At 42.9% G+C, this 27,929-nt stretch overlaps 2 protein-coding genes across 4 annotated transcripts; one reads left to right on the forward strand and one right to left on the reverse strand.

The window, feature by feature from the left end:
- Positions 1 to 256: 256 nt before the first annotated feature.
- On the reverse strand, positions 257 to 13,672 carry MCM8 (minichromosome maintenance 8 homologous recombination repair factor). The gene is made up of 18 exons (XM_068186453.1): positions 13,506 to 13,672; positions 13,253 to 13,327; positions 12,853 to 12,935; positions 12,518 to 12,667; positions 11,898 to 12,001; positions 10,824 to 11,022; positions 10,047 to 10,132; positions 8,998 to 9,149; positions 7,954 to 8,152; positions 7,140 to 7,170; positions 6,717 to 6,857; positions 5,561 to 5,702; positions 4,758 to 4,953; positions 4,275 to 4,488; positions 3,413 to 3,622; positions 2,756 to 2,832; positions 1,506 to 1,695; positions 257 to 579 (listed from the first exon to the last, which is right to left on the reverse strand). Exons 1-18 carry the CDS (start codon positions 13,636 to 13,638, stop codon positions 487 to 489), a joined length of 2,475 nt encoding a protein of 824 aa, XP_068042554.1. The 5' UTR covers positions 13,639 to 13,672; the 3' UTR covers positions 257 to 486.
- Positions 13,673 to 13,913: 241 nt separating this feature from the next.
- On the forward strand, positions 13,914 to 27,758 carry TRMT6 (tRNA methyltransferase 6 non-catalytic subunit). 3 transcript variants are annotated; one of them, XM_068186456.1, is made up of 11 exons: positions 13,914 to 14,059; positions 16,409 to 16,536; positions 16,940 to 17,049; positions 19,200 to 19,291; positions 19,379 to 19,462; positions 20,601 to 20,725; positions 21,962 to 22,326; positions 22,557 to 22,642; positions 25,617 to 25,719; positions 25,802 to 25,888; positions 26,784 to 27,758. In XM_068186456.1, the coding sequence occupies exons 1-11, from the start codon at positions 13,965 to 13,967 to the stop codon at positions 26,955 to 26,957; spliced, it is 1,449 nt and encodes a 482-aa protein (XP_068042557.1). In that variant the 5' UTR covers positions 13,914 to 13,964; the 3' UTR covers positions 26,958 to 27,758. The 3 variants fall into 3 exon arrangements, with proteins under 3 accessions (XP_068042557.1, XP_068042558.1, XP_068042559.1); XM_068186457.1 differs by lacking the exons at positions 13,914 to 14,059; positions 16,940 to 17,049 and having other exon boundaries at positions 16,405 to 16,536; XM_068186458.1 differs by lacking the exons at positions 13,914 to 14,059; positions 16,940 to 17,049; positions 19,200 to 19,291 and having other exon boundaries at positions 16,406 to 16,536.
- The last annotated feature ends 171 nt before the right edge of the window (positions 27,759 to 27,929 follow it).

Consider the following 27,929-nt stretch of genomic DNA (forward strand, 5'->3'; position numbering starts at 1 on the left):
TGGATTTCAAATAAAACTTTGGCTTCAAACACCACAAAATCAAGTCAGTTTCAGTAAAGTGTCATTTGGTAACAGCTACAAAACAGTGTTGTCACAACATCCTGGAAACATTTCTAGACTTTAAGTGAACCACAGTGCTGAAAGTACAGCTCATACCATACTCTCATGAAAGATTTCTGGGCTGAAATGTGGGGGTGCAGCATCTCTTTCAGAAGTGAAGTCCCTCACGGCACTGTAACAGTATGGAAACACGACTCCTGGAGGATGGTGAGGTCCCATTTGGAACAGAGGGCTGGAAGATGAGCCAGGCAGCAATCCCACGGGCCAGTCTGTCCTGCTGCAGCTTTCCAGTTTAATTTTCTGCAGGGGAATCTCCAGCCCAGCAAAGCCCAGAGGTGCAGCTCAGCTCAGGATGTGCCTCCCTGTTGCTGGTCCAGCAGTCCAGGGGGACAATCATCCCAAGGAAGTTCACCACAGTGATTCTTCTCACATGGTCTGGAGCTGATAAATTCTTGAACCTTTCTTCAAAAGATAACCCTGATCATTCAGGGATCCAATAAAGCTTTCGAAATCAGATACCTGGGAAGATAAAGACAAAAATATCAAAATGGAGAATGACATCTTACCTGATGTAAAGCAACATAAACCATTTGAAAGAACTTGGTGAAATAAAGTGGGCTAAGAATAGGTCAGTTTCCTGAGCAAACTGTTCCCCTACCAGGAGGCCTCACACTGTTTTTACTGCAGTGTTACACAGAAGCAGAATTCTCTCCTTTATGACATGAAGAAAGGATGCAATATGTATAAATTCCAGTTCTGAAACAGAAGTATCTACCACAGAAAAGCACGATTTCTACAACTCTGCCTGATATCCAGGTGTAAAACTTTGAATGGGCAAAAATATTCTATATATGAAGGGAGAATTAGAGTTAACAAAATTAACTTTAATAAGTAGTTGATGGGAGCAAAAAGTAGAGTTAGCGGTCAATAGTTCTGTTTGTCTGAAGCCCCCACAAGTACAGAATGCAAACCAATGACAGGGCAGAATACATTTGTGGCCATGTGTCCTAGGTGATGTTCCTTTCAACACACAACTTCAGGATGCCTGAAGCAGGAATGAAAACCTGAAAGGCCTATTTAATCCAGAGGAGGCGACGCAGAAACGTCATTGCACTGCTGAAATAGAGCATGGACACCATTTTGGGAACAAAAAGAGGTGTGTCCTCTGGGGAGGCAGGCGTGCAGCCCTGGAAGCAACACTGCCGTTCACAGATCAAACCAGAACCTTGCTCAGAACCAGCCTCATCAGTCCAGCTCCTTGCCAGAGCAAGAAGCTGCTGTTGCAAACAGCTGTGGGGTGGGGAAGCTCACAGAGACACTTCAGGAGCTCTGCTCAGCCTAACAGCAGGACACTGGTTACTTCTGCCCCTGCACAGAGGCACACCAGAGGTGCCTTTGCTCTCTCCCGTTGGCAGCAGCAACGGGCTGTTGAAGGGGGAGCTCACCCGCAGCTGCAGCTCCCTGGCGATGTGGCGCAGCTGCTGCAGGTCGAAGAGGTTGCTGTAGGTCCTCTCTGCAACGCTGCTCAGGGCAGAGACGAAGCGCTTGGCCTGCGAGCGATTGCTCATCCCAGAGCCGTGCTGGGAGCGCTCGAAGTCCAGCTTGCCAAACTCATCCGAGTAGGTGCCCAGCATGCTACAAAGAGAGAGCAAACTCTCACCGGGAGATAAAAGCAAACGGGTTGGGGAAGATGAAACAGGAAAGCCTTATAAATAGGATTGCCTAGCAAAAGATTATTGAGAATATGGAAAGCTTTGAGATACCAAGCCTTAGTTACTCCACAACTAAAAAACAATGGTATGGCCAGCTGAAAGTAATCCCCTTTTGATTAAACAATACCCTCTACTTGCAGACAAGGCCCAAGGGTCAGAACAGACCCTACTAAATTAGCAGAAGGAGTCAAAAAAGTAATTTTTAAAGTTTAAACTGTAACACAGTATAGTAATGTAATAATTCTTATAAGCTATATATAAATACTATAAAATTTGTATCTTATCCTAAATTAGTTAGTAAAAATTAAAATATTCAACACAAAAAATAATTATTGTATTTTAACAAAAACTTCCTTCCTCTTACTCTTTCAAATTTCTCTTTCAGGCTCATCTTTCAAGCCTACTCTGAGCTGCAGCTGGCAGCTCCAAACAAAGCCCCTACACCCACACCCTTTACAATAAACTCCAAATTCCAAAACCTAACTTCAAAAATCTCTCGTCTCCATCCGTCCCAACCGTCCTGCCCACCACCACTCCTACACAAACATACATGGATTCGCTTCCCAAAACGGGACTGCTTGAGAGAGCTTTCAGAAGCCACACAGAAAACCAAACCCTTATCAGGTCACTCTCCAGGGAACTTAGACTAAGCATTCATCCAAATCACTTTTAAAACTTTAACTGTTCACCTGCATGGAAAGTAATCACAGGGGAGCAAAAACCCTTCAGCAGAGCCTCACGTCTGCCTTGCTGTGCCCAGACACACAGGAGCACTGTGACCACACAACTCACAAGCCTAAGCAGTTGTATTTGACTTAGGGCTGCTGGCAGCTTTTAAAGAGCAGCTAACAAATCCAAATAGTAGTATCATGGGCCTAAGCTTGATAAAGTGATTTCTTCACTGTGTTTGAATATGTAAAGAAAAGAAGTTTAAAGTAAATAGCACTGTGATGCTTTATTTTTAAAGCAGTATTTTCTATTACCTGTATTTCATTATCTCTATTACATCCTCAGCATCTCCCTTGGTAGATTTCTCTCTTAATTCCAGCCTTGATCGTGCCTTAAAACAGAAAAAAATACATTACAAAGGTTTAAGATAGAACTGGTCTGAAAAAGGGGTACAATCACTCTACCAGGGCTACAAGCACAAACTTTAGGAGCAGAGATAGAACCTAAGCCTACAGGATTAGAGGAAGATTTTTCTGTTTTTTGTTAGTGTATCAATGTCACCTTCTGCTTACTTGCACTTTTAGGCTGTGGCTTGGAGCTCATTTGCTTTTTTGCAGTGTAGCCTTGTGAAGCAGCAGATCACAAATAGTGTTGTTAAGGCAGTGTCAGGGAAAACAGAAGCAGTCTAGGTTGGAGGTGGGCAGCAGGTTGTTCCTTCCTGCACCACTTTTTCTCCTTTTGGGGAATGTGATAGGTTCTCTTTCCATCTCCTCAAGGATGTTTTGCTTTGTAAGAAGTTTTAAGGAACAGTAGCTCTTAAGCACTTCTAAGCCTCTTGCATTCTCACTTTTTTTTTAACAAAACAGAAAAAGCATCGGGGTGATTAAGCTGTAAAAAATGGCAGGATTTGGGTAGTGCCTTAGGAATAATCTCTTGCTTTCAATCCCTTAAGCATTCCAGCTTGCATTTACCTCTGTCAGTCGAATCAGGGACTCCAGCTGCCTCGTGGTGATGGGGGTGCTGTCTGCTCCTTGGTTCTGTTTCCGGAGCTCAAGGTAGAATTCCTGGAGGACTTGCGCAGCCTCTGGAGAGAGCTTTGGGTGCACGTACTGCCGAGCATACCCGACGTACTTCCTCAGCAGCTGATGGGGAATGGCATCAAAGTTTTCTCCTGTTGAGATCTAGCACCATTACAAAGAGTTAGATTTCTGTCAGAATTCTATACAACAAAAAATTTAATATCAAATCATCATCTTTATGCTTTATCTGGTGAAGTCATCATTATATGGGCTTTGGTGCTTTGCATATGTACAGTGTACTTCAAGTCCCCACGCTATGCTCAGACATGTAAACACACACACTTGGCCATTTCAGAAAAAGCAGCCAAGGGTTCTCATCTGCAATAGGGAGATAGGAAGTGCCAAACAGGATTCATTATAAAGTTAAATCCCTTCTCAGAAAGAGAAATCCCAATTCCCGTAGCTCCAGAGAAGACTAAACCATCACTGCTGATACCCTGTTTCCAAAAGGGCATGGGTTTACCTCCAGTAGGAGTATTTCTCCCAAGACCTGGCATTTGACAATATCAGTTCTCAAAGCCATCGCTGAAGTCTAATGAGAATCATGCTTCCTCTCCTATACTCCCCAAATCCATGGAGTTGCAGATGCCCAAGGATTTGCTTCCACACAGCTTTATTTGGATTCAACACTCTATCCCAGATCACGTTATACCAAATTATTACACCCAGCCCACCTCTGTAGCTCCTTATTGAAACCCAACACAGCAAATTTGCTTTAGAGCATCTCACGCAGCAGCCCCAGGACAAGTCCCACCTTCAGCCTCTCGAGCAGGGGTCGATCTGAGGTGGCCTGGAGGACAGAGTGCTCCTGGGAGCTGGCCCGGGTCACCAGGGCGCTGCTGCGGGCGGCGCGCCGGCCGGCCCGCATGGCCATCACGTGCTCGGACAGCAGGTGGTCGTGGTCCTCGTTCGGCGTGTCCAGCAGGATGAAAACCAGATCAAATCTGGACAGCAGAGCACTCCCCATTCTGGAGGAAAGACAAGGAACTCGGAGTGCTTGGAGAAGTGGAAAAAGTGTAGCAGCTCTGTTCCACTTCAAACACAGGTAAAAGATCCTGTCCTGCTCGTCCAAAATAAAGTACAAGAGCAATTTCGCTCTCAAAAGACGCTAAATATTATTAAAGTTTGTGTGTGCACTCCAAAATTCTAGAAAACAATTGTACATGAGCTACAAGACTGCCAGAAGCATTTATTCCTGAATGTGAATGATAAAAGCAGCATTTAAGAAAGGGCTCACTTTAGGTTCTCAGACACTGTTTTGGCTTTGTTGTAATGTCCTCCAACAGGGTTTGCTGCAGCAACAATGGATGTCCGAGCCGGCAGACTGCAAACAATGCCAGCCTTGGCCAGGCTGATGCTCTGCTGCTCCATGGCTTCCAACAAAGCCTGGTGCTGGTTTCCCATCTTATCAAATTCATCGATTCCACAAATTCCTGGAAGCAATTAAAACAGGACAAAGACTTATCAGACAACAAAGCAACTGAAGGACAAGTGTGTCCTACAATCCAGTGCTACATGAGAAGTCCAACTCAGAACTCTAGGAACTGCAGGAGACATTGGAAAATCTCCATTTCAGCCAGCTTTGTTTCCATTCCATGGTAATGCAACCAAACCACTATGAACTCAGCCTGACTTGGGGATGCAGCATTTTGGTGATTCATTAAGATGATGAAACAAGCTTTTTAGAAATAGACAACATATCTCATAAGCGAGTCCTTTTTCAAGACCAGTAAGAGCCCGGCAGCTGACATCAAGTCAGATCCCTGAACAAAAAAAATCCTAGTTCTTTGGCACAGTAAGTCTGGTATATGAACCGGAGAACTGAAGTTTCCCTACACACTAGGAAAGCAGGAATTGCCCCCAGAGAAGCCACTGGAGAAGCTCAGAACTTCCCATGGTGTGGAATCCCAGTATCATACTTCAAATAGACATTTTTAGTCCACAGTTAGCCGAGCACTTTGGCTCAGCTGAGACTCAGCAGCACACACACTCCTGTCCCTCACACGTGGCTACACAGAACCTGTGCATTCCATGGATTACCTTGATCTCCAAGCACTAAGGCACCAGCTTCCAAGGCAAAATCTCCAGAAGTGCCATCTCTGGAGAGTGTAACAGTCAGGCCAGAGCTGGTGGAAGTATTACCACAAACATACACACCTCGAGGAGCGACGTTACACACGGCCTAGAAGAGAAACAAATACTTTTTCCCTCCCCAAAGTGAAGAATTTCAAAAGCCTCATTCTAGAGAAACAATTCAAAGTAAACCCAAATTTGTTTCTTTCTATTGAATATGGCCCAATAGTAAAGCTCTAACTCCTTGCAACTCCAAGACACACACTTCTGCAAAGCAGTAGGAGTAACTTTTCTTGGATGGCATTCTTTTTTTAATTAACAATGTGAAAAAACAAATCAGTTACTCTATGCTGGAGAGTTCTCATTCAACAGAAGAATAATTTAAAAATTTTGTTTGTTAAGATGCTTGCATGCAAATCCATCACTTTGGCTAAGTGCAAATCATATCTTAACACAACAGGTCCACGTTAGAAAGACTTTATAAAGAAGGTCTAGGTGAATTCTTTCCCTCTTGCACTTCACAGTAACCATGGAAAAAGACATGAAATTTAAAAATCACTCAGTTTAAGGAACAAAAAAAAATCTATTACTAATTACCATAGTCATGCAGAAATACTTACTGAGATCAAAACCCAAAAACAACATCAGGTCCCTTTCCCAAAAAGCCAAGATCTGTGCTAGCAACATAGAAATAGGGCAAGGAATGGAAATAAACCTCACAGGAGGAGAGTCACAGGGTATTTGAAGTTGCATTTGTTCTAAGATTAATTACTTTATTTCATAACGGACCAGCTAAATGAAGACAGGAAGGAGTGAACCTCCTCAGTGGGTAAAAGGGGTGGTGACAGGAACTGTGTAAGGCCAGGAGAGCAAGCCTGTAAGCCTGTCCTTGAAAGCCCATGGACCTGACCAAGGACACCTGCTTTGGTGTTTTAACAGGCTCCCTGGATGGCAGGAGAGCCCTTTGGATACTCTCTTATACTTGAGGCATCCTACATAAAAAGATAGCTCCAGCCAGGCTCAGTCAACCCTTTGGTCTCAGCACAGTTATCCTACCATGGTTGCAAGACAAGATAACAAGGAAACAGAGGAAAACAGAAAATAGTAATAAAGGAAACCATACTTGCAACATTTGACTTTTTCCTAATCCTGGATCTCCAACAACCAGAACATGTGGATCTCCTCGCACTGGGATTCTGTTCTTGTCATCCACAAACTTCTGACATCCTCCAAACAAGGCCAGGGCCAAACCTGCCTTCACAATCTGTTGTGGTAGAGGCCAACATTGGTAAGTATTTGTTCGTGGTGACCAACACTGACAGCTCCCTAGAACAGGCTGCAATAACCTTTCCCTCTGGATCACTGAACTTAAGGGTATAAGGCTGCCACTCCCCTGACACCAAAAGAGACTGTGAGCCACAGTCACCTGTAAAACAGTCCCTGCTCCCTCCCCCTGTCCTAGACAAGCTTTGTGAATTCTTTAGGAGTTAACTGTGTCATATACATTTCAAACTGGAATCACAAGTAGAGTTTTTAGATGACATACCTCGTGGCCATAGATTGCAGGACAAAGAGAGCTGAAAAGCAAAGCACAAGGTAACATAAGTGGAAGATAAATCATGTATTACTATAAATAATCACTTGTCCTCTCTCTCATCACAGAACACCTTAATAAACATAAAACTTTTGGGGGAGTGTTGCTGAATTCCCAACAGAAATCAGCAGCATCAAATTTCTTGAAATTTTTGGATAACCAGAAATGACTGAAATAAGAAAACCTTTTCACTTGAATCCCCACAAAGACAAAGGAAAACCAGCTTCCCAGTGGTATCTGCACCTATTCTTGTCTTCATCAAGTAACTACCTGTCACCCTCCTTTTAAAGTGCTGGCTTTGTGTTCTTTGACTCCACTGGGAGGGCCTGAGGGACATCCCAGGTAGAAGAGTACTTTTTAGTCTGAACTGAGGGTCTTTCATACCCTCTGCTCAATTCTTGCATCTCTTTCCTCTACTGTGGAAAAGCAGGGGATAAAATGGTACTTGTAAGTTGAATTGACATGGTGAGGAACAAAATTAACTAACTGCTTTTTTTACCCAGAGCTTTCTGTCTAAGGTTAAGCTAGAACACAAGTAACTTCTTGTATCCCTAAACCACTCCCAAAGTCCCAACATTCCCACTGCAATACTTCCATCACTCCCTCCCAAGTCCCTTGCCCACTGCAGTTTGTTAGATCTCTCTGGTTTCTATTGCACAAGGCTCAGACATTCCACAGCTTTAGGATGAGCTGTCACATTTGTCTGAAGGTGGTCACACTGATTCATATCTAATCCTAGACCCAGTCTAGGACTGATACAACTTACTTCACAATGAGCCTGAACAGATTTTCCTCAGCTTGAATTTCTTGGATAGCATAGAGGTCTTTAAGGGAAAACTCCATGAACGGTCTCTGAAAGGTCTCATCGTCAAAACTCTTCAGTTTTTGTCCTTTACTGTTGCTGACAGAATTTGCCTCAATGTACAGTAAGAACATACACTTGTCATTCTTATTTTTAGAAGCTCCTGTTAGAAAAATTGAGAAAGGATGATGGAACATTTTTTCTTTCAATAAGCACTCATACTATCTACAAATGGCATAGAGCAAGTCTGAAACATGTACAGCCATGTTCCTATTTAAGTACTGAACATCTGCACGTGATAAAATTGATGCAAAATAAATTTCTAGTTACATTTGTCCTTTTAAGTTCCCTCCACTTATGTACACAGTAAGTATTTTCCTGAAATTGAGGATACATGTCTAGAGAGAACTTTGTCCCAGAATAAAAAAAAAATTTCCAGGGATTTAAAATTATTACATTACTGTTGTCAAAGCAAAGTTGAATATAAAATGTTTCCACTCAATATTTTCGGGAAAAAAAAGATGCATGGTGCAGAAGCATTAAACTTGTAAAGTAGTAATCACTCTAATTATCAATTAATAATTAATCATTTTCTATATAGATTGATTATTGAGCAGAGAATGAAACCTCAGAGTAAAACAGTCTTGCAGTTATCTGCAATGTATTCTTTCAGAGCAGTGCACAACATATTTCTTCATTTTGGGAAAGAAGAGGAAAAAAAGGGTTGAAAAATTTCTTTCGGGAGACTAAACTAAGATAACTCTCCTTCACAACAGTGTGACAGTTCTCCTAATGTCTGAAGGAGATACTAATGAGAAAATGTTAAGCAAATAATGCCCTAAAATAACTCTTCATTGTAAAAGTTTGGTAACTTCCAAAGAAATTTACACTTTATGGACTTATGGCACCGAGAGCTCCAATTAAGGGGAGTGACTGTTGTTGTTCTTGTGTAAGCACTACCAAAAACCCCACCGCAGGAAAGAGGAGCTCTCAGATGCTGCACTTCACCTTCCTCAGTGCTTGCCACCTTCACTATGCCTGTGACTGTGACCATGTCCCCTGGGACGCAGCTGTCCACCAGATCCTGGACCAGCTCACACTCGATGGTGCGCGGGATCCGTCCTGCTTCCCGCTGCTCGTCTGACATGAGCTCCTGCACCCTGCAACACACCAGGGGGAGCTGGGCACCACGCAGCACCTTCCACTGCAGCTGCAGCACACAGCACCTGCAGCTCTGGGCATCTTTTTCAGGCCACGCTTCGCTGAATGGGTGTGAACCACGCATAAAACCCAGAAATGCTGTAACGATGAACCCCCAGTTGAAATTCAGATTTTCTACTGCTGATGAGCATGTTCATGTAGAAATAAGTACAGTACATAAAGTAAAAGGCACTCATATTAAAAAAAAAAAGAAAAAAGAGCTCAGACATTATAGCCCCCATTAGTTCTTAATAGGTATTCCAGCCCTGGAAAAACACAAGGAATTTCTCAGACCATAGCAAGAAGAGCAGCTGACTCCCTGTTTGTGAGAGTTCCAGCTCTGCACCTGGAGCTCAGCGATTCCCTGGAAGCCAAGCTAAACTTTACCGAAGAAGCTGTGATAAACAGCGCCCTCTGGAGCTGCTAAGAACTGTTTTTACACAGATTTTTTTAATCACTTCAAACTAAGATTTTTAACCCTCCAGTTTACTTCCAGCTCATTCAGGTCAAGTGGCACAGCTGACCAATATTACCTAATAGGGTTTTTCTAGCTGATTTACAGCTCGTTAAAGGGAATAATGAAATCTGCAATTAGAAACGATTGAGAAAAGCAGCAAAAGAGCACAAACTGAGCATCCCTCCAAGTGCTCAGTAAGGGCAGAAGGAATTTCCAGGAAATTATTACAGGGTGGATTACAAAGTATATCAGTACTTGGATAAAACAACTGCTTTGTGATACAAATGTTGGAGAGTGCTTGCTGCAAAAGAGCAAGATTATTAAAATCACACAGTGTAACATGGGTTGGGCCATCCTGTCACTTTTTGAGTGTCCTGTCACATCACATTTTTGTGCTTACTTGACAGACTGCCAGTCCACTGTGGTGGTTAGAGGGGAGCTCCTGTCAGCTGTGAAGGATCGGCCCCGGCACTCGGGAACGAGGCACTGCAACAACAGGAATTGATTCATTCCCAGCCTTTTTTAAAGTCCTAGGGTGAAATTGTCTTATTTGATTAAAAAAAAAATAAAAAGAGGAAAGCAAAGCAATATAATTCAGCATCATTCCAGGAAAAAATCCAGTTTAATTAGGGCTACAAATTAGGAAGTACATAATTAATGAGGATCTATCGAGCACAGACACCTGAACTGTGAGTCACAGCTGTTAGAGCAAACACACCTGAATTGTGTGATCCCTTCAGTGAACTGGTTTGAGAACAACCAGGCACTGTCCTGTGTTCAATGACTTCTTAAGTCCAGATAATAAAAAGTTAAATTAAAATAGAAAGTTCTTAACAAAAAAACAATGTAAGCATAGAAAACCACCACAGCAAGGTGGAAGGGTCTTTTTAAACACAACTGGTAAAATGGAAATTAAAAGAGATAATATTTTTTCCAGATTTCAGGGAATTTCTACATATTTTTTGCCACATATCCTGTTCCAGCAGCATACATTCTTTGCAAGTAACAAGGGTCTGAAGTAAGAAAAGTTGCATGGTACGTTTAATTATTTTTTTCCATGTGTTTCAGTTGTTTAACCTAGCTTTAAAGACTTTTTTTCCCCCCTTGTTTTTAACACCTGCGGTGCTGCTTTTTGTGAAAACAACAAAGAGCATGGAGCTCAATGGTTCTGGCTTACCTTGGTGGGAAGGGTGTACTTCCCATCAGGGAGAGGAACACCCTGCACATCCCCACAGGCAGCACAGACGAAGGCCAGGTTGGTGCACAGGGGTTTGATGTTGCTGACCCTCACCACGGTGCCACGCAGGGCGATGTACTTGCCATAGCAGTTGGCCCTCACGTTTTTCAGCTGGGTTAGAGGCTCATAGTTGTACACCCTGCATTGGCACACAGAAAAAAAGGACAAAAATAACCCCCAAAACCATCCAAACACAAACAGACAAAAAATCCTACTCCTAACGAAAAAGGGTAAAATCCAGGAAAAAAACCCAAAAAACATTTAGAAGCATTTTTTCGACAGACCCATGGTACAGCCTTTGATTCTTGCTCTAGAAAGCAGCAGAGCATTCAATATTCTTCACATGAATCAACCTCAACAGCCTCAGACAGTACAGTTTGTTTAGCCAGTGACACCTCTGGCCTAGCAATACATTATTACTTTAAGATCATGCATAACTGTCTCTTTCCATAGCTTCAGATAAAGCCTGGAATTTAGACTTGCGACACAAGAGGACCAAAGTTTTATTACGGCTCTGCTGCCACCAGCAGGGAATTAAAAGCAATAATAAAAAAGAAAATAATTTTTAAAAGGTAATTTGAACTCCAACAGAGCTTACACACCCACTTCCCTCAGACCCTTGAAGTGTGAGGTGCCATTACATCTAATAAAGAAAAAAAAGTTCTAAGGACTTGTTTCATTAAAAACTTCTCCAGTCAACAGAAATTAAATAATTCTGCTTTTAATCAATATATATTTTATAGAGTAGTAGTTCTACTTATAAGCCACTTCTCTACTTACAAGCTTTTCTAGTTCAAGCTGTTTTTTCAGCTTATAAGGAGGTTTCATTTCACTTTTTTCTTCACAAGGACATGAAGTCCCAGCAAAGAGAAAAAGCAGAATGTAGAGTGTTCTGGAAAAAGCTTCACAGAGCCAGTTTTCCCTTCAACAGGTAAGCCATGCATGGACACTGGCAAGGATTAAGCAGGAAGCAAACAGCTCTTCCTTGGGAAAGAAGAAGTGCCCAGCGCTTACCTGGCATGGATGAGAGGCACGTTTATGATCGGTTCCCCATGCAGGGGCAGTCCCTCCTGCACCTGCAGCTCTGCCGCGTGTCTCTCCAGGTCCTTGGTGAGCACCTGTGTGGAACAGGAAGGGGGACACAGACACCCACAGGACTCAGAACGCCCAACAGGGACAGACACAGCTGTCACAACCACATTTAGTTTTAGTCAACTGCTCCAATGATGAGTAAGAAAAACGCACCAAGACCAAAGCAACTTCAAAATGCGGTTTTGCGGGTCATACGGGAAGGGGAGAGATTGAAGGATTTGAGTTTTAAACAAACAGTAATTTTCCCTAAGAAAGAAAAACACAGAGAGATTGAAGGAGTTGAGTTTTAAACAAACAGTAATTTTCCCTAAGAAAGAAAAACACAGAGAGATTGAAGGATTTGAGTTTTAAACAAACAGTAATTTTCCCTAAGAAAGAAAAACACAGAGAGATTGAAGGATTTGAGTTTTAAACAAACAGTAATTTTCCCTAAGAAAGAAAAACACAGAGATGTGGGGCTCATAACGTAATTGCCTCTAAGTGTCACTGATGCTTTTTTGTTGTGAGAGTTCTGCTTCCATGGATCAGAACCTCGTGCTTACCTGGTGAATTGCCAGACCCATACACTGCAGTATTTTCTGAGGCATGTCCCTTAGTTCAGCAGAAATATTTGGAATTGATTTAGTCAGCTCTCTATCCTGGATTAGCTCCTTATAATCCACAAGAATGCTTCCTTTTCTTTCTATTTCATCCTGGGAAACACCATAAACGATAAAATACACTTCAAATTAGAAGCGAAGCACCCAAATTGTGTCCCCAAATGTTTCAGGTCTCTGATGTAGGTTACTTTTGATGGGGAAAAAAACCACTAAAAATCTGTAGTGTTCTTGTATCAACAACAGGTTGTTGGGGTGGAATATCTGGCTTTGTTTCTTACCTTGTCATAAAGCTCAATGCGCTGCGTAAAAAACTTTTCAAAGGCTTGAGTCTTCTGGACAAAAGGAGACTTGTCGTTGTATACTAATTAGAAACACACCACGTTAGTGACAGAAATAATTCTCTCCACTTCACAAAATACATCAACAGGTATTTTTCTTCCATTGTTTTTCTGCTTTGCAAAACTAAGGAGGATGATAGATCTCCAAAGTATCCCAATAATGATCACAAATGCTACGGTATATCACAAAAGTGGAGACTTTCTTGCATTTATGTTTTTATATATGAAATTTTGGTTGTTCTTTATCGAACTTGTAACTCTACTAACACTACACGTAATCAATTCTAGAAAAAAAAATTAACTTAAATACTTGCTACATGAAATTTTGGCTTAAAGATACCTTCAGAGAAATAAAGTTTCCAGCCCTTATAGGGAATGAATTGCTCCATCGTTGATTGGACTAGTCGAGATTTTGCTGGGGAAAGAAAAAAAAATGTGGATAGAAAGAATACAGAGAGTGAAATCTTGCCAGTTTTATTCTCAGCGATTCTTTTGACCACGGGAGACAGACAGCTGTAATTGCCTAGCACAGCGCGTTAAAAGAAAAGCATTGTGCCTTCAGAAAGCAGGCAGAAGCACAGGGGCTGGCTCACCAGGTTCGGGCATCCTTTTGGGCTCTCCCTTCTGGCCTCTGCCTCGCCATCCGCCTCCTCCTCGCCATCCTCCTCGCCATCCCTGGAAGCCTCTGCCCCGGGCGCATCCCCTGCCTCTGAAGTCCCGGCTCATCTCCCGCTGCCGGTGCGGGGACGCGACAGCAGACCCAGGTGAGGAAACAAGCGTTACCAGAAGAGACCGAGCCGAACGCAGTGCTGCTTTCCACTCTTTCCGCGAGGGGCCCCCGCGGGAGGCAGGCCCTCTCTCCCCTACCCCAGCGCCGGGCAAGGCGCGGAGCAGCCCCGCCGCGGAGCCCCGGGGCCGTGGCCGGCGCTCGCCGCCCTCACGGCGGCTTCCCGCCTCCCGCGCCGCCGCTCTGCGCAGGCGCGCCCGGCGGCGCCCCGCCCGCGCGCGGGCTCGGCGCCTGCGCGCGGGCCCGGCGCGAGCGGGCGGCGGCCATGGAGGGCGGCCCGAGCGCGCGCATCCGCGAGGGCGACTGCGCCGTGCTCAAGCGGGACGAGGTGTTCAAGGCCGTGTCGGTGCTGCGCCGCAGGTGAGCGCCGCCCCGCCGGCTCCCGGTGCCGCTCGGCGGCTCCCGGTGCTGCTCGGCGCCTCGGCCGGGGCTTGCGCCTTCCGCCCGCGCCTCCCTCGGTGCGGCTGTGGCGGGCCCCGCCGGAGGGAAGGGGGTCCCGGTGCCGGTCCCGGTGCCGGTCCCCCCCTGGTGCCGCCGCGCCAGGCGGGAATAGCGGCGCCGTGAGGCTCGTGTGACAGGCGGCGGGAAAGGTTTTAATGTTGCCTCGGTCCCTATGGCAAAGAAACCCCCTTAAGCCCGGAAGATGTCCTGGCCGCGTTGCTGAGGAGACTTTGGCAGAGGTTTAAGAGGCTTTGGCGGTGCCGGTGCCAGACTGGTGCCGCTTGCAGAGGAGCCTGGGCGGCGTGTGCTCCTCAGTGCTAATCAGGGTTGTTAATTGCCCTGGCCGTGCTCGCCGTGGCCCGCAGATTGCGTGGAGTGCTAATCAGGGTTGTTAATTGCCCTGGCCGTGCTCGCCGTGGCCCGCAGATTGCGTGGAGTGCTAATCAGATTGTTAATTGCCCTGGCCGTGCTCGCCGTGGCCCGCAGTTTGCGTGGAGTGCTAATCAGATTGTTAATTGCCTTGAGCGTGCTCGCCGTGGCCCGCAGATTGCGTGGAGTGCTAATCAGGGTTGTTAATTGCCTTGAGCGTGCTCGCCGTGGCCCGCAGTTTGCGTGGAGTGCTAATCAGGGTTGTTAATTGCCCTGGCCGTGCTCGCCGTGGCCCGCAGTTTGCGTGGAGTGCTAATCAGGGTTGTTAATTGCCCTGGCCGTGCTCGCCGTGGCCCGCAGTTTGCGTGGAGTGCTAATCAGATTGTTAATTGCCCTGGCCGTGCTCGCCGTGGCCCGCAGTTTGCGTGGAGTGCTAATCAGATTGTTAATTGCCCTGGCCGTGCTCGCCGTGGCCCGCAGTTTGCGTGGAGTGCTAATCAGATTGTTAATTGCCTTGAGCGTGCTCGCCGTGGCCCGCAGTTTGCGTGGAGTGCTAATCAGATTGTTAATTGCCCTGGCCGTGCTCGCCGTGGCCCGCAGTTTGCGTGGAGTGCTAATCAGATTGTTAATTGCCCTGGCCGTGCTCGCCGTGGCCCGCAGATTGCGTGGAGTGCTAATCAGGGTTGTTAATTGCCCTGGCCGTGCTCACCGTGGCCCGCAGTTTGCGTGGAGTGCTAATCAGGGTTGTTAATTGCCCTGGCCGTGCTCGCCGTGGCCCGCAGATTGCGTGGAGTGCTAATCAGATTGTTAATTGCCCTGGCCGTGCTCGCCGTGGCCCGCAGATTGCGTGGAGTGCTAATCAGGGTTGTTAATTGCCCTGGCCGTGCTCAGGGCGTTAGTGTGCGGGAGGATGCTGGCGCTCCGCTCTGGCTGCCTGCCGCTTTGGAGGGGGTGCCAGGAAAGGGCTCCCGTTTCTTTCTCCCAGGCACAGCAAGAGAGCGCCTGCAGCCCGGCAGGGAATGCTGAAATGGCTGGGCACAGCCTGGGCTCTTCCCCTGGCAGCTGACAGTTCTGTAGAGCAGCGTGTGGAAGTCAGTGTTGGGTAATGTGCCCAGGTGTGTGATCCAGTAGGATGGAGATTTAAAGGTACTGTGCTTGAGCGGGACTGGTTTGAAAATGGTGTCGTTCAGAATTAGTGCTGAGTATTATTTGTATAATTAGGGCTCATGTTGGCAAGTTTTGATTTGAATGTGAGTGTGGCGTAGATCCTGGTACCCGTTTCATTTTCATTCAATACCAAGATTGGTATTTCCAGGGATAGCAAGGCAGCCTTTGTCGGTCAGCCTGAAATTTAAAGGCTTTGTGAATCCTGTTTTTAGTGAAGGAAGATAAAATGCACACCTGCCTTGGTGCAATCAAAATGAAAGGGGTGGTTAATTAAAATTTTTTTAATCAAACATTTCCAGGATTGCTGCCTGTTTTCTTCATAGTCTTTTGGCAAATCTTATTTCAGAGGAGCTTTGCAAAATACAGGACCATGCTCATCTTTTTGCTGCTACTCTGCATGACCCAGCTTGGATTTAATATATTTCTGACTTTATAAAAAGTAATGCTGACAAGTGCCATAGCTTTATTTTATCTGTCATTTGAAAATTCATTTGAACCGAAAAAAAACGTTCTTCCTATGTGGTCTATTTAAGTTCTTTGTTCTTTTCCTGACCAGTTTCAGTTTAATGTGGGTTTTGTGGTTAATTTCACTCATTGTGCTTGTCCTGCTTTTCTTCGGGGATATAGATGGAGATGTCATATATAAAGCTGTAGTTTAGGCTCAAGTATACTGGGTTTCAGATACAATAAAGATAATGCTTTAAGTATTACTCACTTTTTCTGTTATTTCAGAAAAATAATTTTTGAGAAGCAGTGGTTCTACCTGGATAATGCCATCGGACATATTTATGGAACTACGTTTGAAGTAACCAGTGGTGGAAACCTCCAGCCAAAGCAAGAGGTGGAGGAGACTGCCACAGGTATCCCAGAGCATTGACAGTTGGAAAAGCTGTTTCAAAATAATTTGTTTCTTTGATGATGCCAAAGAAATTGGGAAAGCTTTCTATTAATCAGTTGTTAACTACATGCTGCTTACATTCTTTCTGTCATAAAAGTGCATGGTTTGTCTTGATCAGTGGTTTCACTAGTCCTGTAACAAATAATCTTTTTAATTTGGGAGAAAATTTGAACCTTAGTCTGGGTGATTTTATCCACATTAAGTTTTACCTCACATATTACATTTCCTTGCTTAGGCTGTACTTTGCAAGGCCATGAAAAATGTGTGTTTAACCACGAGAAATCTGCTTTCTGTGACACTAAAATCATGTGTTTCTCCCACTGATTTGGAGCTAGATTTTACAAATCTGTGTCCTTTTCCTTTAGAAACAAAGGAAGCAGGGACAGATAATCGTAACATAGTTGACGATGGGAAGTCTCAAAAACTGACTCATGATGACATAAAGGCTTTGAAGGACAAGGGTATTAAAGGACAGGTAAAAATAAGGTTTTGGTGTCATTTCTGTGCTACCTTGATGGTTATATTTTAGTTTCTGAAAAAGGATATTCTTTTTTTCTGTGCATAGATTTCAGTGCTTTTTCTTTGTTCATCTGGTCGAGTCTTTTTTTTTTTTTTTTACAAAAATGCTAAACCTGTTTTCAGAGAAAACTTTATGTAAGGTTGTCAGAGGAGACTAAAGAATAAATTTTTGTGGCATCAGAAGTCATAACAGATAAAAAAGTACAGTGCACATAATCGCCATTTAGTTTTGCTTGTGTTTAAGGTTCAAAATACTATTTCTGTATTACAGAGATATTAAAATTGTGCAATGATTAAACTGTCAAAGGTGTAGGAAAAGATTGTGGCCAAGCAATGAAGTTTTATCAAATGACACTGCGTAACAAATGTACCACCACTGTGCCTGTAGGCAGTGCCTGCCAGACAGGGTGATGCTGGTGCTTTATCTGTACCTGGAAAACTGAGAGTATTCCCAAGAGATCAGTTCTGTTCTCTTAGAAAAGGGGTTGGTATTTAAGCCTGCACCTTTCATAAAGTAAGAGATCTTTAAGCTGTCTTAAATTGTTACTAAAGCATTGCAGCCAGTTCTGTTCTGCAGATGCTGTCAGGCACAATCCCCTCTGGTCTTTGGTTTACCCTTTCTAATAAAACCAGGGAATTGTTCATGCTTACCTCAAGTTCATCTCCTGTCTGCATCTTGCCCTTTGGAGCAGTTTTTCTGCTTTTGCCTGCTGGGTCCAAGGGGTTTGGAATGGTCCTTCTGGTTCCATGGTTGTGCTGCTGGTTGTGTGATCTCTTGGAGAAGAATGTGCTAATCAGGCTGACAGCTTTGATGGTTTTTGTTTTCATATCCATGGCAGAAGATCCCTCTGACTTTCCTGTGTGTCCTCAGCAAGTCTGTGCCATGCATCTCCTGTGCTTTTATTAACTCCTTTCTGGACTGTAACTGAATATTCATTTTAAGCTACATTAGCAGCAATAGGTATTATTCCTCCCTAAATGTCTGTTAAAATCTGAATTCCTCTTTGTGAATGGTGTGTCTTGGTGATGCAGGACACTTCCCTGTTTCCTCACTGTAAATTTTTCTGGAATATAAAAAAACTCCTACAAAGCAACATAACCCAGGCACTGGATTTATTTTTTTCCTAGAATAAAGCAAAAAATAAGAGATTCTGTTTCAAATTATTAATAACACATGTTAAGTGCTTGAAGGAATAATGGCCTGAAAAGCACAATAGGAAGCGAGGAATACTTGCACCACTCTGTTTATTTGAGCAGGTTTTTAAAGCACAAGGGGAGCTCCAGTGTCCAAATTGAAAATACTCCTTTTTTCATTTGTCCCCTCCATGTTTAATAGAACCCATAATTTTAGCAGTTATGCTACTTGGATCACAGAACCCATAGCAGCAGCATTTTTTTTCTTGTGTTGCTGGCATGGAGACAAGCCTTGAGCAAGGAGAGTCCTGTTGGATTGGTTTGGTTCTGCTGGAGGTCCTAGTGATCCCTCCAGCTGGAATCTGAAAGCATGAGAAAGAGTTGGGTTGGCAAAGGGTGGAGATTAGAACAGGGAGACCAAGAAACCAAAACTGGAATTCTGGGGAGACCTGGAAGCTAGAGAAGGAAAAAAAATCGGGAGGAGTATTGCAGGAATTAATAAATGCTAAGGAGTTGGACTTTGTGCAAGGAGTTGGTACAGTAGTGTAGCAAAATTTGTGAGACTGAAAAAATTATTGGAGTGAGGGAGATGTCTGGTGATTAACCAGAGCAGAGAGGAGGAACTACATGAAACAGGGAAAAAAAGGTGCCCTCAGAGATGCTGGAATCACAGAGACCCAAAGAGGGAGTTGGATTAAACGAAATATTACTGAATATTCCGGGATAAGCATTTTTATTTCTCGGATTTATATGAAAACGATGTGATTAAATTCCTACACGTAGTCAGTGTAATGCCTCACTGGTCCTGTTGGTTAACAGAGATTGACTTTGCCATTAGTGTCAGGAGAAGTTCATGGTATACATACCTCTACTGGATGATAAAATTTTCAGTGCTTGTTTAAAAAAATACTGTCTATGAAATGAATGAGAAATAAATGCTAGCTGTAACAAAAATGAATTGTTTCTTCCAAGGAAATAGTTCAACAGTTAATAGAGAACAGTACAACATTCAGAGACAAAACAGAATTTGCTCAAGATAAATACATAAAGAAGAAGAAGAAAAAGTAAGTGAATTTTAAAATGCGAAAAATACTTGGTAATTCCCTAAATAGTTGAGATTAAAATAAGATCATTACTATGTTTTTTTACAGATATGAGGCAGTTATTACAATTGTGAAACCATCCACTCGCATCCTTTCAACCATGTATTATGCAAGGGAACCTGGAAAAATTAAGTGAGTTTTCATTTTGTTTCTTTTTTCAAATGATAACAGAAAGATACTTTAATACTTTTTAAATACCTGCACGATACCAAAGTATGCAGTACTCACTTTTCTTCTCTTGCCCTTGAACATGAAGCTCGTGATTTAATGAAAGATAATGTGATACTGAAAATTAATTAATATGGCAGCAAACAGGAGAACTGTTTTGCATGCAGCTTCAGAATTCACCATTTCCCTATCAGCACCACCTTGCTAATTGCCCACACAGACAGAAGTTCTTTGATTTTCAAAGGTACCTCTTCCCTGCTTTGGCTGGTGGCCAAACTTCTCTGTTTTCTGGCTCAGTGACAAGATAACCAGCCACTTAGCACAGGCAAGAATTGTTGTCTTTATCCTGTCAGGGATTCAAAATCCTCAATCAGAAGTCTCCAGATTTTAAAAACCTGTGGATAACATTGGGGCTGGAGGCAGATGGGGCCATGACTACAGGGATCTGGCCCGGTTTGATTTTCACTCACCTCACCTAAGAGATACATTAATGGTGGACTGATACATTTTTAAATGAAGGAATAGTAGATCTAAGATGAGGGATTTAAAATCTTCAAATACATGTTATTTAAAGCTTCTCAAACCTTTTTTTTTTCTCCTTCCAACATCTCTGCACTTGGCTTTTTTTTACTATTGAAGGTTAGTTGTAATTTCTGTAGCTTTCACTGAGTCTCTTCAGTGCATGTGCTGGGTTTTGCTCCTGGGTTACAGGTGCTGCTGGCTCCTGCAAAACAGGTGAAAACCACAAGGGATTCATTATTGGATCAGGAAATGCATCCATACCACTTGTTCTTTACAAAGTTTACATGCCACACAAAAAACAAACAAAAGGTTGAAAACCTTTCTCTGACTGGCACTGCCCAAGGTGTCCACTTTGTTATGGGCACCCTACTGCATATCCTGCTTTTGCTTTTCCTGGCTGATTTCTTCTTGGCTTCAGTTCTACTTCTTCATTATCAGATGTGTAATTATAAGTTTCTGTGCGGTGATTCTGAAGGTCACTGATGCTTTTTTTGAATCCAACTTTTTTTGGCAGGCTCCTGGGCTAGTAGGCAGTACCTGTAAGCAAACTGCTCTTTGTTAAGTGCCTCTTGTCTTCCAGCCACCTGAGATACGACACCCTGGCTCAGATGCTGACTTTGGGAAACATCCACGCTGGCAACAAGATGATTGTCATGGAAACGTGTGCAGGCCTGGTGCTGGGGGCTGTGATGGAGAGAATGGGGGGTGAGCTACACCAAGGGGGGTGGAAATGCACACCTGTGGGACACTGCTGAAAGCAGCACACCAAAGTGCTTCCTCAGCTTTTGAAATCTGGTCTTACCACCACCAGGATTCAAGGAAAAACTTGTTTTTCCACTGGAGAAAGATTTTGCTCAGTTGGATTTATTTTTCAGTACTTTAAAAAGAAGAAAAAAATTGAGAATTAGATTTTATGTACTTTTTTAATATAATTAATTTTTATTCAGTTTATAGCCCTGTATGTAGATCTGTTTTAGTTCCTCTCAGCATAATGATTTTGAGTTCAAAAAAGCTGTAAGGAGCTTGTATGGAGGTTTCTCCCAGACAGCTGGAAATTCAGGAAAGTGAATGGCAGAAGACAGGAACGGTGCCTCTGGAATTCTGACAGCACTGGAAATGTTGCAGTTCCTCTTGTTCACTGCACCACATTCAGGGTGTGTTTTGAAAGTATGTGACATTTCCTTCAGCATATTCTAGGAGAAGTTTGACTCCTGATTTGTATTTCAAACTCAGTTATCAGTTTCATTATTCTAAGACACCAGGTGGAGGTGACAATTACATTCCAGAAGCCTGGAAAGGCGGGAAGTGACGTGATGTGCACAGAGATGTGCCGGCTCTTGTCTGGGAAGCTCACAGGCAGTGCTACTACACATTGGTTTTTTGGCCATAGGGCTACTTCTTCAAGTAAATAAGATACAACTTCAGTTAACTATTGAGAAGTTATTTTAACATCTCGCAGCTCTTCATTTAGGGCCTGGATGTTGAAGAAATTCTTTGCCAAATAAAGCTCTTTAAATTAACTTTTGGGTTTTATCCAAGCAACTCCATAAATAAGTAACGGAAAATGTACAATTTTGCCTTTTAATTATTTATTAAATTAGCTTTTTCTAGCAATTTGTCACTGCTTATATGAGCTAACAGCTCATATATTAGAAGAAAGAAGCTAATATTAGCTTCTAATCTAATCCTAAACACATGTTTAATATACAAATATTCCATGAGTTACCTTGTCCTTTTGTTTCAGTAACTGTTGTCCTTTCAATAAAGGTTTTCTGCCTTGAGGCATATTTCCTCAGCTTGTTAAATTTAATGTTTTGATTAAGAGCAGGCAATTTACTTCCTTTTTCTTAAATGGACCCTTAATTTAAGCATTTCAGAAAGAATTTAAAATTTTTAAGCATTCTGGCTTTCCAATGTGTTTTGATTCTTTCCCTCCCACAGGCTACGGATCCATCATTCAGATGTACCCAGGAGGGGGACCTGTGAGAGCTGCCACCAGCTGTTTTGGATTTCCCAAACCTTTTTTTGATAATCTTCATGAATTTCCTCTCAGCAAAGTGCAGAGTCTCCTGTCTGGGACGTTCAGTACAGAGACTCTGCCTGCAGACCCTGAGGAGAATGCACTGGTGGAAGAGGAAAGCAATGGACTGAGTGAGGAGAAGCAGACTTCCCTGCAGGAATCAGAGGAGGAACCTGCTCCTGAAGCACCTATGGAGATCAGTCCAACAGAAGAGCAAGACACGATGGACATGAATGCTGAAGATGTAGAGTTTAAAGAGAACAAAGACAAAGAAAATAAAGAAAATGTAAGAATATTTATTGTGGCCGTTCAGGTTTCACAATATCTGTAGACATAAAACTCTGCTGTCTAAGTCAGCCCTGCTGAAATGCAGCTTAGCCAGGTGTTTAAGTGGAACTCTGGAAGTTGGCTTTTGTCTTACATTAAGATTCAACAACTGAAAATGCAGTCCAGGCAATAATGATTTGATAAATAATTACCAGTTAAAGTGCCGACTGTTTGTTTTGTTGTTCAAAGGTTCGGGAAAAGCAAATAAAACAGTGGGAGAGAAGGAAAAAGCTGAAAGAAGCTGCTGCTTTGCTTAGAGAGAAGAATGCTGATGGGTGAGTCTGCTTAGAGCTGTCACAGTTTGGGAATGGCGTTCCCAATTTAGTGCTCCCACTGAAACACCCCAGACCATGGGGGCCGTGGGATGGAGCAGAGAACTGGGGGCACAAAAGGCACTGGTTGAGATTTTTTTCTTTCATTTAAATGGCTTGAAATGATTTAAAAGTCAACTAAATACAATTATTAAAAATGAAAAAAAATAATCTATCCAAAGAAAAACAGAACCCAGGTAGAATCTAATTCAAAATGACTTCCAAAAAAATAATAGGATTCTAATTAGCAAAGTAGAAACTGAGGTTTTAAGTTCATTAAAGTGGAACTAAATTTGTTGTTCTGGTTCTGGGTGGGTTTTTTTTAGTTTGTTTTTAGAAACTCATTTCCTTTTTACACAGGAAAAAAACCAACATAACTTTATTTAGCTTTAGCCAGGATCAGTTATTTCCAAGGAACAATTTAGCACAAAGATTTAATTTCTTAATTTTAAAACAAATACAATATATTCCTAGAAATTGAGCTCCAAAATAGTATAAGAACATTTGGTGGGTGTGACTTTCACCGTGCTCTTAGCAAATGCTGAAGTGATTCAAGTTAACCAGGTAGCATTAATTTAGTTAATTTAATAACATTCATATTAACTTTTTCCTTTAAAGAATATTGGTTCACTGGAAATGAAGCTGTTCTGCTTGGATAAATTTGACTGCAAATTTACTGGTTATTTTCAAAGGCTTGTGTATAATTTCTGGGTTTTATTACTATGAAATGTTTTAACTCATGCTCATTCATACACCTCGCATAGCAAATTTAAGTGGTAGAATTTATAAACATGCAGAACCAGGTAATTCTGTGTTCTCTGAAGCAGTGAAGTGGTCAAGGAGGTTTGTAAAAAGCTCTGCAGGTGCTGTGGCTGTGACCACGGAGCTGCCTGAATAGTGGCAGTGTTTCACTGCTGTTTGCTGCTCCATCACTGTAATTAATGTCTGCATGATCTGGCACAGGCAAAATTAATATTTGACTTCACCTGTCATTTTCTTCCGTGTAAATAGCACATTCTGCTGTTTGAGTTCAAGGAGGCCTCTTTAATATTTATCTCTTGTTTGTTTTCAATCACTTTTATCCTCCTTTTGTCCTCTGTAATGCATGAAAGCTGTAAAAAATGCCATTCCTGAAGGGATGAGTGATTCCTGGCTTTAGGAAGGCAGAATTTATGGTGCCTGAGAGCACTGTCCCAGAGAGCTCAGCCCTGATCCCCTTTCTTCAGTCATCTGCCTTTTATAGCCACTGCTCCTTGAGATCAGGAACCACAGAAAACTTGGCATGGAATAAGGAAATGCCTCAAATTAATGACTAGAAACAGACAGAGAAAATAAGGGTTTGGGGATTTTTTGCAGGAGAGAAATAGGGAAAGGATAGGGAAAAAGGTGGTTGACATTGGAGGTGGGGAGAAAGATGGGACTTAGTGGCAAAGAGAAGCTGTTCATTAGGTGAAGGTGGGCACCAACTTCAGGTACCTGAATTTAACAGTATTATTACTGAATGTAGAAGATACCATTCCAGTTAAATTTCCACCTTCTGTGCTGTTGTGTGGTAGAACATTGTTTGTCCTGGATCTGTTTGATTCCTTTGATGAGAGTTGAGGTCTGATGTTAGGCCACTGAGGGGAAAAAGGAAGATGTTCATTGGCTATTTGGCATTCTTTTCAAGAAGACTTTAGAGATAGACTATTCCATTTTCCTGACACTATGGAAGCAGAAATTTGTTCACAGACACACCAAATGTTTGGAATTAGACCATCTCCCTCCCTCTGCCCCTTCCTGTTCCCCCCTCACCCACTGCATCCATTCTGTGCCTGGCCAGGCTCCCTGCTGGCAGAAATCTGTGCTGCCATATGAAAGAGCAGCGTTTGATTTTGCCCAGTCTCTCAGCCCTCACTTCCCTTCCTGGAGTCTGGCAGAGCCCCTGGCAGTGCCAGGGCAGCATTCCCAGGCAGGGATGAGTCTTTCCTTTATGGCCTGCTGGGTTCATGATGGAGCACAGTTCCTTTGAGGTTTGCATTAGAAGTAAATGGTCTGCAAGGCCGTGGCTGGCAAACAACCGAAGTGGGAACAATTGAACAAGAATTCTCACCTCCTTATCTTTTCAATTTACAAAATTGAACATCTGTTTTTACCTCCCTTTTGCCAGGCAAGTTTAACTCTGCTCCAGTGCTACACATTCCCCTGGAGAACAAATGTTAATTGATGGGGCATCTCAGCAGTGTCTGTACACTGTGAAGGAGTTTAATTAGCCCCTTCTTTCTGCACAAGCACTCAATAGCTAATTAACTAATTATCAACTATTTCTTGCAGTGTAGTTCAGCAGTGACTTTTTTGGATTAAAACTGGAGATAGCAGTAGAGAATCTCAACCATCTGTAGATCCAACTTATTGTGTGATGTTAAAATGAGGATGCAGAATAGAATATGAAGCCTTTAGGGTATCAAGGACATAGTTTCTTTTTAAAAGGTTTTTAGTCGTGCCTTTTTTGGGTTTGTTCTCTCTTTAAATATTCTTTTTATATAAAACTATTAAATGAAGATTACTCAGTCTAAAGTATCAGGACTGAGGTTACATTCTAAGCAACATTTGGCAGTCACAAAACTTAAATTGTATTTGGAAAATGGTCTTGGGGCAGAACAAGCAAAATAAAATTTCTTAGATTGAAGAATTATTGTGCAGCCCAACACAGCTGAAGTGAGTGCTCCTGCAATGCTTTTAATATTCTGCACTTTGGGGAGCAATGCTTCAGCCTCCTAATTACACCAGCAGGAATTAATGACTTGTTTTTACATTTGGGGAGTTGTCAGAGCAATGAAAACATGCTGATGAGACACTTCTGAGCTGTAACTGATTGCTGTGCTAAGTAGGAGGAAATGTCACTAGGTGAGTAGCTTTCAGAAGCACAAAACTAATGTGCATGAAACTTTTCTTGCAGCTTAATTGTAGCCAGCAAGTTTCATCCCACACCCTTGCTACTTTCTTTACTGGAATTTGTTGCTCCTTCGAGGCCTTTTGTTGTCTACTGCCAATACAAAGAGGTAAATCAGGATGTTTCTTCAGCTGTTACAGTTCAAGGCTGGTGCCATTCTGCTGTGTAACCTCCCCTTTGGTTTTCCTAAGCCATTATTAGAATGTTACACCAAGCTGAGAGAAAGAGGTGGAGTCATCAACTTGAAACTGTCTGAAACCTGGCTACGGAACTACCAGGTAAGGATGGCAGCAGGAGGCTGCCAAAACCACGGGAATTCTGAGGAGCAAAACGTTCCCTGAAAACAGGGGGGAGGTTGTTCCGACTGAATGTCTAAGCTCAGGCATTTGCTCTACCCTAGAGCAGTGGGTGTTCTGAAGAGCTTTAATGCTTCACTGTCACCATTTCCAATGCAAAGGCTTTGCTTTCTTGCATTTTATTAAACATTTGCTGAAATATTTCTAGGAGAGTGACAGGGTTAGTAATTCCTAGCTGTCCACACAAGGTGGGCCTGACCAGGGGTCCTGTGTTCAGGTGCAGTGAGAACAGCACTGCGGTATCCTGGACACAGGTAAAACCTCTGAGAGCTGCAGTGACAGTCGGGGCAAGGAGGGGGCACAGCTGGAGGGACAGTCCTTACACAAAGGTGTGATGTGGCTGAGAGGGATGGCTCAGTGCTGTGGCTGCAGAAAGGTGACAGGGCCAGAACTGGAAATGACAGAATCCCTTCAGGCTGCTTTGTGCAGCAGCTGTGGTTTCTTGCAGACTACCACTCTCACTTCTGAGCACATCATGGCACTTTCATGGGCCTCAAACCTTGGCTTTATAATATATATTTATTTATACAGATCTAGATATTTATTATATATATTTATTTTTGCTGGCAATGCCATGAAGAAGTAACCAGTGAGGCAGTAGCTTGTATTATTATGGATTTCTACAACTGGATTCTCCTCTGCAGCTACTTTAAAGATAAATACACTTCCCAAATGGCTGTTTGTTGTTGTGGCTGGGAAAAAAATTTACATCCTATCCTGTAAACTGAAATTACTCAGCATGATGTGCACACATAGAGTGGATTTTTACAGGTGCTGCTTGTGGGGTGTGTTTTGTTGTTGTTTGTTTGTTTTAAAGGTTTTACCAGACCGCAGCCATCCCAAGCTGACCATGAGTGGAGGTGGAGGGTACCTCCTGTCTGGCATCACTGTTGTCTTGGAGAAGGGCAAATCTGATTCCAGTAACTCAGAATCACTAAAGATGGAAGAGCCATCATCTAAAAGATGCAAACTTCAAGACCTTCCTTGTTAACATTTGGGAATGACTCATGGTTTAGATCTCAGGAGTTTAGTGAAATAACAAGTCCTTTCTGTGCTGTTGGCAGCACAGGGCTGTGCCTGTCGTGCATCTGTCAGAGGAAGCAGCAGAACTGCAGGGGAGGGAGGACTGTCCTGCTCCTTAGCAGTTCACACCAGCTGAATGTCAAGGAAAACCCTTGGGAGCAGATGTCCCACTGAACTCACAGGAACTCCAAAAAGGAGAAGATCAAGAGCAGACAAAGCCTCAATGCAGGCATTCTGTTTGTTGCCAAATCTGAGTATGAGGTACTTTTTTAAAACACATCCAACTTAGCTTTCCATTCTCCCAGAAAGGCAGCAGAGGATTCTCCTCAGGATTCCACGTGGTGAACTGCTCCCACTTGGGACACAGAACTCAGCTCTGTTCGGTGATTTAAGAAAGTAGAATGAACAACAAAAATCATACACTTATTTTTTCCAGAAGAACAATAAAAAGAGAAATCTAATAGTAGAGATGACCCCATGCTTACAATGACTCCACATTTTCCTAAAATAAATACAGAGGAGAAAGTGCATGTTCTTAAATTAAAATACAAAATATTTAAATAGTGTTACTATTAATATTGTCTGTCATTTTCCGAGACATTTTCTGAGAGTTGCTGTATGTTTTTAAGATATTACTATTTTGAAAACTGCTGTATGTATATTTATTTATTCCACTGTTAGGTCTTTCAGATGTCAGGCTTTTTTTATTCTTTTTTTCAGCTTTGCATTTGCCATTTCAATTAAACTACAGGCTGTTTTCCCTAAAGAGGTTTATCTTTTTTCTTACTTTTCCCTCTTTTTGGAGGGAATAGGCTTTAGGAGGACAATACTCTGTTGGCTGCACCCCATTACATCCCAGTGGGAGCTCGTAGGGCCAGGGGGGCTTGGCCTCCATTCTGGAACTCCCTCATCAGTGTCTGGACTGAGTGGACAGAATCTG

Source organism: Anomalospiza imberbis, chromosome 3, assembly GCF_031753505.1.
Source record: "Anomalospiza imberbis isolate Cuckoo-Finch-1a 21T00152 chromosome 3, ASM3175350v1, whole genome shotgun sequence".
In the NCBI taxonomy this organism is placed as follows: domain Eukaryota; kingdom Metazoa; phylum Chordata; class Aves; order Passeriformes; family Viduidae; genus Anomalospiza; species Anomalospiza imberbis.